Below are 13058 nucleotides of genomic sequence, written 5' to 3' on the forward strand. Positions count from 1 at the left end.
GCATGAGAAGCTATCTGAGTGTACTTTTTGATTTGCCATTTCCTAAGATTTTGATTTGGAAAGATCGCAAACAAACGACATCAAAGATGTAATCTTGCATCTCGTTGTAAATTGCTCCTCTTAGCAGTTATAACATGACTTTTTTGAAGTCTCGTACACTTTTAATGCAGCCTCTTTTCTCACTGCACGTAGGTCCCATCTATGATGTTTCAAGGCAACTACCATCAACAAGTACAGGCGAGTTTCCTCACACACCAAGCATCAAGTTAATCTCAGAGTCTGATCCCGCTCGTGCGTTCAGCCCACCACAGCCCCCAGCAGCTGGGGAAGAACCATTATCAACTTTAACTGTTTCAGAAGGACAACAGCTCAAAGAAGCTCTGCTTCAGAGTATTGTGAAGTGTATGCAGATACAGAACTCTCTCTATAGACTTGTGATAGTAAAGTTACAAGCACACATCACAGCTGATGGCCAAACTGGTTCGCAGCGGAGTTGCACATCAGATTCGCCCGAGGCTCCAAGCACAGAGAGGCCAACAGCAGCGAGTCTGAATTTGGGTGCGGCTCGGGGTCACCCCACGGAAGACGCAGAGAGTCTATATGATGATCCCAAGTATTCCACTATGAAGAGTGCAAGAGACAGTGTAGCCTATACTCCGGAGTCTCTAAGTTCAGGGAAGAGCTTAAATTATTTTCCTAAGGCTTCTGGACTGAATAGTGCAGGATGTTCTTTGAATGAAATTCCCAAGGCTCAAAGTAGAGAGAGCCTAATAGAGACTTCAAGGGATGATGTTTCTGAGGTCCCCAGTGGAGAGAGCACAGAGGAGACGCCAAATGAGGCCAAGGCTACCGCCGCAGGGAGCTCCGAAGAGAATCTTCGTGATTTTCTTAAAGCTCCCCTGATTGAGGAGTGTGCAGAAAAGTGTCCTATGGCCTCCGTGACTCTTGGGACTCCTTATTTGGGTGGCCCAGAAGGGAATCTGATTGATGTTCCTGAGACTTCCAGAATGGACCGGCCACAAGATACTCTAAATGATGTTTGCAGCGCTCTGTTCTGTGAGCTTGAAAAACCCTTAGAGGCCTTGATGCATTGTACCAACATCCAAACAACGCTCTTGCAACGACTGATCAGTTTGAACTTGATTGCCACGGAAGGGGCAACTGATTCATCAGGTGACAGAAATCCTTTTGGCGACGACGATCTGAGTGAGATGATTTACTTTACTTTTAAGTAGCTCATATCTCTACGTTACCCAGAATAGGAGTGAAGTACAATCTATCAGGCCCCAGTTGTTCAAAGAGCGGATAACTTTATCAACTGGATAACATGCTATCCAGCGGATACAATGTACTCCAACCAAAGCTTTTGGTAAGGTTTTCACATAATCACATTCTTAAATGAGACGGACGCCTTACTTTATACACAAATTATAGGGTTAGATGGAAATTCCTGCACATATTTTATCTGCCATATAATGAACTATCCATTGGATAAGTCTTGGATAAAATTATCCGCTCTTTGAACAACTAAGGCCAGAAGTATAACGAGACCCCCGAGAACATAACAGAAGAAAAAGAACGAAAGAAAAACAAGAGCTGTAGGGTGGCGACAACTCACTCCAAATAGGGTTGTCAGAAGTTTATCGTGTAGGTGTCAAATTGTAATGCACGGATACCTTATTTTCTAGAATAAACGATGGAGTGGACCCAGAATAAAATTAAGTAACTCCAGTTTCGATTAATAAACGCCGTTTTAGGAAAGTGGAATCTAAAATATAAAGCTACTTGATCGGAAATCACAACGTTGCAGTAATGCTTCTGCTTTCAGTTTGATTTTAAATTTGATCGTAAATAAATGAGAAACGCCCCAGGTTAGGATAAAAACATCGCTGTTTAATAATACCCGACTCCGAAGAAACACCAGGTTCTAATAAACACTGGGTCCACGCTCAGGTAAATTAAGGCTAGGGCCTAAACACGGTGTGGCCGAGTGGTTAGAAGCGCGAACCGTGATGCGGGGGTCCCACGTTCGAGACTAGCTGGATTTGTTTCAACAGGTCCCTGTCAGTTGGGAATTTTAAGGAGTTTTTGTTCTGTTTGTTTAAAATATTTGTTTGATGTACACGGCCCCACAAGCTTCTAGCTTTAAACCTAACGGTGCATAAATGCATTTGCTTTACCTCTATACATTGTTTATTTTCGCAACTAACAAAAAGTTAACAATTTCAGTGCACAATAGTTTTATTTATACCCTTCTGACCTGTTGGGTATCAATGAACTAAAGGTAAATTACTATCAGTATAAGCTGTTCCCAGTTTTGGTGTAAATTTTCCAGCATTTTCTGGCCGTACCGAGTCACGTGACTTAATTTGCATACGTCATACATGCAAAGTGCAATGTCTTACAATGCTAGGACGAAAGCTATAGAAGATAGACCACCCCCTAACTTTTTGGGCGAAAAAACTGAAGACCCATGCCTAAATTACTTAAGCGCGGGAGGCAGACATGGAGAAAATACGGCATTCTATTAAAACTGAAGTGCAAGCAATTGCAACAGACAACCAATAGAAATTGCTCAGCTATCAAAAGTAAAAACTGTCCATGAGCACACGATTTTCCTGGAAAAAGCAGTTCGTCAACCAATCGATCAATCAGTCAATCATCTTTTGATATGGTGACTTTTTTTTTTGCAGAATTACACATTGGAGAACAAGTTGACATGTTGGCAGTTCAATCAAAGCTTGAGCAAGTCGCTTTCAAAAACCGAATGGAAGGAAACTATTTTCGAAATCCATTCACCGAACACGCGTACCAATCGTACCAATCAAGCACTGCCGTTTTGCAGCGTTTAATGAAAGATGGAGGCCCATTTAACCCATCGCAACGAGAGCTCCCGCATGGACGAGGAACCCTTGAAACGGTGACAGGAGATTTTATCTACAGTGGAGACTGGCGCAGAGGTACTGTGAGACTTCTTTTTTTCTCCAGGGCTAATAATAATAAAGGTTTCAAATATTATTATAAACCCGTGTTATCAAATAAAGCTGCGGTTGCTTCTTCTTCCTCTTCTTGTTCTTCTTCTTCTGCTTCTGCTTCTTCTTCTTCTTCTTCTTCTTCTTCTTCTTCTTCTTCTTCTTCTTCTTCTTCTTCTTCTTCTTCTTCTTCTTCTTCTTCTTCTTCTTCTTCTTCTTCCTCTTCCTCTTCCTCTTCCTCTTCCTCTTCCTCTTCTTCTTCTTCTTCTTCTTCTTCTTCTTCTTCTTCTTCTTCTTCTTCTTTTTCTTCTTCTTCTTCTTCTTCTTCCTCTTCCTCTTCCTCTTCCTCTTCCTCTTCCTCTTCTTCTTCTTCTTCTTCTTCTTCTTCTTCTTCTTCTTCTTCTTCTTCTTCTTCTTCTTCTTCTTCTTCTTCTTCTTCTTCTTCTTCTTCTTCTCCTCCTCCTCATTAGCGTGCGTTCATCGAGATATGAAGCACGCGGGAAGTTTTAGAGCACGAAAGATACGTACAAGTTGCTCGAGGCTTAGCCAAGAACAACTCTAGCTTCTTGAGTGCTCTCCAAACTTCTCAAGTTTTATATCTCGATGAACGCACAGCTGACTCATCAACCAATTGTTTTGTAACATTTTCAACACGGTAGTTTAACCCGTTTATTCTTGGTTGACGAGAGGTTTTCCAAGTGCTCACCCAATATGCAAAGTGGTAACAAACAACCCCATGTTCAGTAAGAATACACAACTTACAGGGTAAAAAAAGCAACTTCCCTTTGGTCTAAAATAGTTAAAGTTTCTAATTATCGAATAAAATACACTGGCTGCCAATTAAAAAATTTTCCAAAAAACAAACTTGAAGATTTGATCATCGCGTTGCATGGGAGAATTCTTTAGGCTCGCGAGGACATGTGTTTGTTTACACAAGATTTATACGGCTGTCAAAGGAGTGGGGGAACAAAAGCGAACGCGTTAGCGTGAGACAACTAGGGGGGTCCGGGAAATTTTAAACTTAAGTCTTCTGAAATGGCTGGAAATGCATCAAAAACTGTCAACACTGATGTAAAGTTTTAATTGTATCAATCAAAAATGGTTTTTTTTCTTTTTAAATAAGGAGCCAGTGCTTCAGTCTGGCCCTTACATCTGACCAACACAAAGGCTGACTGATGAGGCAGGAATTTTCGACTTGCTTTTAACTCGCGAACGCTCTCATGCGCAATGAACGAGTTATAGCAATGGTGGGGTTATCAATTGGTTGGTTGGTTGGTTCTGATGTTAATTTTCACGCATGCGCAGTTAATGAGTGATCGTAATGTAGCGGAATTTCACTTAAGCGCTAGTCGAAATTAGCCAATTTTTCCTTTTCGGACGGGAAACATACCTCTTGGAAACTGTGAATCGAAAGAGGAACTTCTAAGGGATGCTCGACAGTTTTAACAGCGGCGAATTTGTTCGTCGGTTTGCGGTTTTATTAGCCCGATGATCGGGCGGATTTCAAATCAACTTTTAATCCGCGGAGTTCCTTGATAATGTCCAGTGTTTCTAGGTTTCTAGGAATACAACACAAATAATTACAGGTTTGATTGTGGATTTGTACTGAAATACTATTCTAATAGACCGATTTTTCGTATTCCGAACAGTTCTTGCAAAATGTTTGAAAAATTAAAACGTGCTCCGATGAATTTGCTTCAAAGTTGACTTCAAATCGCTTGCAAGTCGCCTCGCAGCGAAAATTATACGCTTTTGCTTCTCAGGCCTGTAATTAAAATTGACTTACCGGAATAAATTTTTTATTTAGGAAAGCTTTTTGTGTGTTTTCCTATTTTTATTGATGAAACGTGACATTTCGGCGTAATATTGTGTAGACAAACACATGTCCTCGCAACTAGCGGATGAAATTCGGCCAGACAGAAGCCGCAATAAAATTCAGTCGGGGTCTAGTTTGAGTGATAAGATCGATTCAACAGAAAAAAATGTAAACACTGAAAGTTTGCATCGCAACGCTTGATGTATTTATATTTACGTTCACTTGGATAAAACCAAAAACCTCCTCCCGATGTTATAAAAGGCGACAAAAGCCGTCGTTTGAACGAAGAAAGGAATATTACCATGCTGAAAAAAGGAAGATTTAGGTCACGTGCTAGGCAGCCAAAATCGTTCACATGATCCAGGATGACCGTAGCTGTACATAATTCTCTTTTTCAAATATTTACGCGGTACGGCGATAAGCCAGCTTTCATAAATGAATGCTTTTGGGCAAAAACTCCCTCGAACTTAGGGACCGTTCATTTTTTATGAGCATGGGGGGGCTGGTGGGATTTAGGGGGGGGGGGGGGGGCTACGAGAAAAAAATGGCACTAAAGGGGGGGGGGGCTACCAAAAAAAATTGAGTGAAAGAGGGGGGGTCACCAGCAATAATTGGCTAGTAGGGGAAATTGAAAGTGGCTCAACACAGAAACAGATGAAGAAATTGAATATTATTTCAATTTTATTTAATGCGATTTTCCTAACCACTTTTAATTTGTTTTACATACTGAGGTCGAAATCTGCATTTTATATTAACAACAACTGAGGAAATGAAGCATATCTGTTGGAAAAGCAATAATGAATATAAACTGAAGTAGACACCTATGTTTGTACAAGCTCAAATTAATATAAAAACGTACTAACAGTCTCACTATTGAATCATCTGTGGGGGAGTAGTTTTCTACAAAGTGGTTGTACTCAGAACTATATCAATAGATTGTTTAATGTTCTGTTTAATAGTACTCACTTTTATAAAAACTGTTGATTAGTAAATTATTTGAACCCAGGAGTATCAGTAGACTCAGTAGTATGCCTAGTGTGAACATCCAGATTAGTTTTTAATAATAGAACTGTTGTTGGTGACTTCAGTTGACGGTAAATCTGAGCCGTAGGCCATCTTCAGAAAAGCTTGTAACTGTCATTTTTAATAGCAGTACTTTAATATCCAGGTGTGTTGGAGGGGGGGTTCGAAGGGTTCGAACGAACCCCCTTTGAAGATCAATAATCGTGGAAGAAAAAGCACAATGAGGAGGTTGAACAACTACATGAGGTGTACCATGCGAGAGAGTAGAATGTCCGCCCTGGTTCTAATGCATATCAAATATGATATGCCTGTCAATCTTGACGAGATAGTCAATTTGTTCGAGGGCCTACACCCGAGAATGATGCAGTTTACCAGCTTGGTGTATGACTATCAGCAGATCGAATAGCTATCGGAACTCGACAGGGCGCGGAATGTACATTGAACTTTCTTGTTTAAGTTGAAACAATTATGCCGTAGAAATGATGTATATAGCTCACAAAGCTGCTGTAAAACAAATTTGTGATTTGCCTAAAATGGGTCTCAAAATGCAGGAAACGAGGTTTCTAGTAAGAGCGCCTCCGGCGCTCAGCAAGATTTGGGGCTCAACGAACACCCCTATCTAACCCTTGCCTACGCGCCTGATATCTGTGTGTCCGCTGTTTTTTTTTGTTTAATATGACTCTTAATCGTTGATTGGTATGCTTCGATCCGTATTTTGTTAATCAGATCTGTACGTGTATTAATTGTTTCTACTCAAAGGGGAGTAATTTCACGTTAACCATTTGCTTGATTAATTTTTATAGTTCCTTTGAGAATCTAAATGGAAATTTAGGAAAAAAATAGTTTCTGCTTGGGGGGGGGGCCATGTAGAAAAAAAATGCATGCTAGGGGGGGGGGGTCATACAGTTTCGTAGTGGCAATTAACCAAATCCCACCAGCCCCCCCATGCTCATAAAAAATGAACGGTCCCTTATTCAGTGATGAAACTTTATCTTCGTAAAACACCCATCCAGGAACGAATGAAAATAGAAACAACAGCTGAAATTCATTTTTTCTCGGTTGAAGTTCAGTCCGTTCAGCAGCAAAACTAACGACAAACTCTCTGAAATTGTCGGAGAAAACCTTAATTTACTTGATAATATGTCAAGTAAATTGTTTCTTTAAGTTATGGATATGGTTAAGTAAAACATGATAAAATAAAATATTTTTTTAACCACTCAAAAAGTGGAGGTTTTGTGAAATTGCGTAAGGCGTTTTTAGAAGGTGTTGATGTTATCACAGTTCTTGACTTTGCCGGGGATAGCACTGATTGGGAAACTTCTTGCGCCCCGGAACTTTGAGAACACTTTAAAGGATCGAAAACTATGAGCATGCCAAGTTGAGGAAGTATCGAGTTGACATACAATAAATGGTTGCAGTTAAAATAAATAGTCGCATAAGAACAGGAGCCTTGATCTGGAACGGCTTCTGAAAAAATCATCTCTTATTGCCATTGATAGTTTTGTCTGCGGTTAAATCTACAGGCCAGAGACACGGAAGGGGTGAAGGGCTTATTTTCTCGGCAGTTAATCACCGTGCTAGTGCAGCACTTCCTCTCCAGGGAGGGGCCACCAGTGGATCGAAAACTAACATCAGGTTTGACTCGCTCGCTTCGCAGTCCATCCAAAGCCGTGATCTTCGTATTTTTATCAAAGTATAAAATTTTAATGAAAACTCTTGTTTTTTTCTTTTCAGCTGCCTTTCTCACAAACTGGTACTGCCTGGTGTCAGACACTCTACTGCTCACGATGGATTTTACAGTGGTGGGTGGAAGCATAACATGAGGTTAGACTGGCTCACTTCCTAGCTATTGCTATTATTTCAGTTCATTTTATTTATTTATTTATTTATTTATTTATTTATTTAATTATTTATTTATTTATTTATTTAATTATTTATTTATTTATTTATTTATTTATTTATTTATTTATTTATTTATTTATTTATTTATTTATTTTTCAAATATAACATGGTGAAAAATCCTAGCTGGCAGAACCAACTCCAGCTTCCGGCCACACTTGAACCCTGGACCTAAGATGCGGGGTTTTTTTTTTATTTCGGGGGGAGGTTGGAATCCCCTGACAATTCACGAGTTGTCTAAAGTGGCATGTTGTTAATTATTAGTGAATTATTATTACGTCAGTATGACGAGCTCAGTTTAAGCTAGGGTGGCAAAGCATGACGTTTTGGTTACCCTGACACAGGCACGGTCTTGGTAAGATGACGTTCTCCTCTGGTGCGGTATATGACGGTCAGTGGCAGTTCGACAAAATGAATGGGTATGGTACCTTAAAACTCCCGGATGGATCCGTTAAGAAAGGGACTTGGAAAGATGGCTCGTTACACGGCTGTGCTCTCTTTACTTGGCCCCATGGTGTCGCGGAGTACCGCGAGTATGATGCAGGCCGTCGAGGTTGGTTTATTATCTGGCTGAGAGATTTTTTCACATTTGAGTCTCGCATGTCTTTGCAAAGTACAACGTTCTAAGACTAATATAGTAGCCAAGCCTAAAAGCGGAGCTCCAAAAGTACTTTTTAACAGCATTTCTGCTTATGGTTTCCCTATGAACGTAATAGCCCTAATATAATTTTAGCGCATTTTTAGAGCACGAGCACGTACTTGGTGTCCAATTGAACTTCAAATCGGATAAATACTTTTGTTCTTGAGCCATCGTAGCTTGATCAGAAATAAAATACAAACAGCGGTGATAAAATAAACTTGCGAATTTTATAAAAACTTGACGTTTCGTTTGCTGGTGTCAGTCAACATACATTTTCAAAAGTGACTGTTATAATTCTTGACAACTTTCTATATAAAATAGTGGTAAGGGGTTTGAACCGAGACTGAGAAAAAAACCCCAGCTTATTACATGTAATAAAGCATCATCTTCCTACTGCTGACGTTGAAATTAAAAGCTGGCTTTAGTTCTTGGATAAACAAGGTTTCTTGGATTTTACAGCGATAATCAGTTTTGCTAAAATATCGAAATGATCCCACTTCATATTGTGTCCGGTGGTTTTGAGATGGTCAGCAATGGCTGACGTGCTGCCACTTTTAGGGAGGGCCTTGAAGTGTTCAGTTTTCCAATAATGAAGTCGTCGCTTTGTTTTACCGATGTAAAAATCATTGCAGTCCCAGCAACCGGCTTTGTAAACAGTGACTTTAAATTGTTGAGAACGATTGAAGCGGTCCTTGTAAGGAAAGAAAGATTTGATCCGGCGAGTGTTCGAGTGTGTTAAAAGATTATCCTCAGGTTGACAAAACAGTAGAACTTGTATACGCAAGTTTATTATGTTTACCACCGTTGTTTGTTTTATTTCAAATCGGATACCCTTTAAACTGGACACCTGCGTCATTCACGCGTCGATTACGTACGTACTTCTCAGACTTCCTAACCTCGCCTTGTTATTGATACAATTAATTGGTAATCGGACCTTTTGTCGTACAATTCATAGTGGTAATCGTTGTCCCAATTGCAAATCTCGCCCGATTACGCTCTGAATTGTAGTTCACTCTGTCCTATTACCATTACTAAATATCATTATCGCGATTGTTATTGTTATTACTATTAATTCTCAATCGCAGCTCCGCTGTCATCCTGCACAGTAGAAAAAGAAGGTGAAGAGAGGCTGTCATGGATGAGTTCCATTCGATTCCAGCTGATAAACTTACAGGAATGTGTTACTGAGCTTAGAGATGAGATATGCTTCATCATAGAACAATTGAATACGCTAAAAACGGAACAGGCTGCGTTGATAGTCAATTTTAAGGACGAAATTGGCAAAAGTTATGAGGAACAAATGGAGAGAGATCGTCAAACACAGCGGGAAGAGTTCAACAACGCACTGAAAACAGCAGAGGCAAAAATCGTGTTGGAAGTTCGTAAAAATTATGACGAGAAGTGGGAACGAGAGAGCCAGAAACAGCGCGAAGAATTCGACAACGCTCTAAAGGAAGCACAGGAATCTCTATCGGAAAGCAAAGAGATAACCAAGTTGCAAAAGGAGCTGGAAGAAACCAAGGAATCGCTGATGTGCCAGATCTGTTTTACACGACCACGTGACTGTATTATTCTGCCCTGTTATCATTTGCTTTATTGCAGAGTTTGTGTGAATGAGCATAAACGCAGCGGCGATTCCCGATGTCCCACCTGCCGCGGAACTATTGACAAGGATATTTTATGCTATATTTAATCACCTTTGAAAATTGTGAATTCACTACGAGAACGTAGGCGCATCCGGTGAAGTTAGCAATTTTAGATATATCGGGCTAGCTCTACTAAGATCTTCCATTTAATCTAAGTAATTTTAAAGAGAACTTTTAAACAGCTGAAAGAGATACCAGACTGACAGTTTGGTAGTTTTTGAGACTAATTTCCTATTGTGCAATTTTAAAACTAAAATTTGATTTTCTTTAAATGTTTCGTCGCTTGAAAGGATTGTAGTTCGCGATTGCAGTAATTAGTAAGTAATACAAAAATTGAGATAAACGAAACGAAGTGGATACTATAGATACTAACAGATATTATAGTTAATAATAATCAAAGAGCAAACTAAAACAAAGGGATGAAGTGATCTAGACTTGACTGTTTTTTGATGATGATAATTGTGGCCACCCCGGATGGCCCAATCTCAATCCAGATGCCATCCATGGAGCGTTCATTCCTCAGTGCAAGCTCCTTTGATTTGCAAATCAGGGAAAAGGTTGTTAGTCCAACTACTGCTTGCTCTAGATCTTATTGAGAAGAACAAAGCGTATCCAAGCAACTTGTTGAACACGATCGATGCAGTTACCGTCGCTAGTCTTCCACTACCACTGCATGCTGCAACGAGGGAGTAACTATTACTCAACCCATCATCGTACATGCTCCACTCTTACTCTTATCAGGCCGCTAAACAGTAGAACAATTTACCAGACAACATTAGAACTGCGGACTCTCTTTCTGAATTTAGGCAAAAGTTACATAGAATGCCATTGTTGTCCTCACGTGACTGCAACTGTGATTTCTGTAAATAGAGACTCATACTTCTACTGATCTATTTTTATCTACTTGTTTACCTATTTATTCAATTTGTTATTTTTATTTCATTTCATTTATTTTGATTATTTATTCATTTACTTCTATTTTTTAATTGTTGACACCACATTTGTAATATCTTAACTTAAGTTACAAAGCACATTTAAACGAGCTTTTTGCTCATATGCGATATGTGGATAAATAAAGCTACTTACTTACTGCCGATCTTCTCAATGTCCATTTTGCATCTATACGTGAACAGGTTTAACTGGAAAAATGAGCATTGCCATTGTTAATCTGATCTAGGTCATACTCAAATGAACATGAAGCAACAAAGTTTTCTTTTGAAACGATTGATGAGCAATAAGTCCAAAGATCAGCTACGAAATTTGAAGACAAACAAGGCTATCGGTCCAAATTACTGATTTACTTTAATTCACTCGCATTTTATCATAACATAGGATTTTATAACTTTATGTTGACAAAGATGAGTATTGTATTTGCATTTTACGGGTTTCCTCGATTAGTTAGGCTTCTAGGCATGTTACTAGGCAGACACAATAAATTGATTGATTGATTGATTGATTGATTGATTGATTGATTGATTGATTGATTGATTGATTGATTGATTGATTGACTTGATTTATTTTGATTTCGGGAAAAGAGCGGGAAATTAGAGCGCGGGGCTTGATGGGAAGGACTAGAAACATCATTAAACATTGGCGACGAGACACAACGGAATTCTGACAAAAATGAAGAAAATGCAATCTTTACCTTGTGAAAGGAGAACTAAAATCGCTTAAAAATAAAAGAAACGAGGCGTTTTTCGAACCTACGAATATGTTGTATTAAAATGCCATTTTTTGGTACATTAATACCGTCAGTTCGTGACTTGGCTAAGTCGTGGCTTATTTGTGTCGTATGTAAATGGCCCTAATGACTGTTGTTTCAACTGTTGTCAAGTAGAGAGTGAATTTTAAGAGAATATATTTATTTAATTTTACTAGACCAAGAAGGCTGGCTGATGGAGTCAGTAAGAATCATTTTGCAAGGCGGAGGTGTCGTAAAATAACATTACAACCATTTCTTTCTTACAAAGGGACACTGGATTTTTTTGGTCACTGTTAAAAGTATGTCCCGTCCAGTGTTCTCTACCAGGACGTAACCAATCGATTATCGATGGCAATCGATGACAATCAATCGATTGTTATTGATAATCGATGAACAATCGATCGTCCAGGTTGGTGTGATTATCGATTTTTATCGATTGGCATTGGTTTTCATTGGTTATCAATATCAATCAACTAATTGCTATCGATTGTTGTTCGTTGTGTATGACAGTGTACAATCACAACGTAATCTCAACTCGGTGTAATGTGAATATTCTAGATCGAACTAAATATTAGTGGCGGACTATTCCATCTTGTCAATGTGTTGGCAGAGATATGTTGGATAACCCAGAAAAAACTAGGAGAAATAGATTAAATGTCGTTTTACAGTGCACGCTATTAGGCATTGTGTTTCGGATCTCGGTCAAATCTCGGGACGACGGAGCTATTCAGCCGATGAGACAGTGCAGTAAACTATTTGATCAGGAAAAAATTTTAAAGCCCAATCCATGGCAATCAATGATTCGTGAACGCTTTTGTGTGATAATCGATTGGTCATCAATCGACCGATACCAATCGATGCCAATTAACTAACATGCATCGATTGCTTTCCGATCATCAATTTTTATCGATTGGTTACGTCCTGTCTCTACCCGGTCAGGGGGGCTGACTATAGTAGACTACAGCCGCTTAAAACCTTTCATGTTGCTGCTTGATGATTTGCCTTGATAGCACTTAAAGTTTTTTGTAGTGTCTGGTTCAAGAAAAAATTACTTAATTTCTTAGCCGTATTTCCATACTACTTTTATTACATGTATGATTTTCTGCGGGAAAAAATGGCAAACACAGGATGACGCGAACAACGCTCTGCTTTGGTCATGTCTTATGCATGTAATTATTTTGGGTGAACTGAACTTTCCCTTGCCTCCCACGCAGTCGTTTTAGGGGAATCGTATTACTCCTCCCCTAAAAGCGACTGCATGGGAGGCTAAACTTTCCCGGAAGACTTACTCCTCTTCTCGACCCGGTTAAAATCAGATCTTTACATTTTCACATACGAAGCAGCCCAGAGATAAATAATT

General features: G+C 39.4%; 1 protein-coding gene across 4 annotated transcripts in view; it reads left to right on the forward strand.

Annotated features, from left to right (window-relative positions):
* LOC146474489 (uncharacterized) overlaps window positions 1-11448 on the forward strand; it is a 17525-nt gene extending 6077 nt beyond the window's left edge. For 2 of the 4 annotated variants that reach the window (XM_085117088.1, XM_085117091.1), the window contains 6 exons: window positions 193-1206; window positions 2694-2960; window positions 7335-7446; window positions 7546-7635; window positions 8055-8263; window positions 9436-11448. In XM_085117088.1, the coding sequence (XP_084973214.1) occupies window positions 193-1206; window positions 2694-2960; window positions 7335-7446; window positions 7546-7635; window positions 8055-8263; window positions 9436-10043 (2300 nt within the window). In that variant the 3' untranslated portion in view covers window positions 10044-11448. The remainder of the gene's footprint in view (window positions 1-192; window positions 1207-2693; window positions 2961-7334; window positions 7447-7545; window positions 7636-8054; window positions 8264-9435) is intronic. The other 2 variants (XM_085117090.1, XM_085117089.1) reach the window with 2 other exon arrangements.
* The last annotated feature ends 1610 nt before the right edge of the window (window positions 11449-13058 follow it).

The sequence above is a fragment of the Pavona decussata genome, unplaced genomic scaffold (assembly GCF_977016875.1).
Source record: "Pavona decussata unplaced genomic scaffold, jaPavDecu1.1 SCAFFOLD_89, whole genome shotgun sequence".
Lineage (NCBI taxonomy): Eukaryota > Metazoa > Cnidaria > Anthozoa > Scleractinia > Agariciidae > Pavona > Pavona decussata.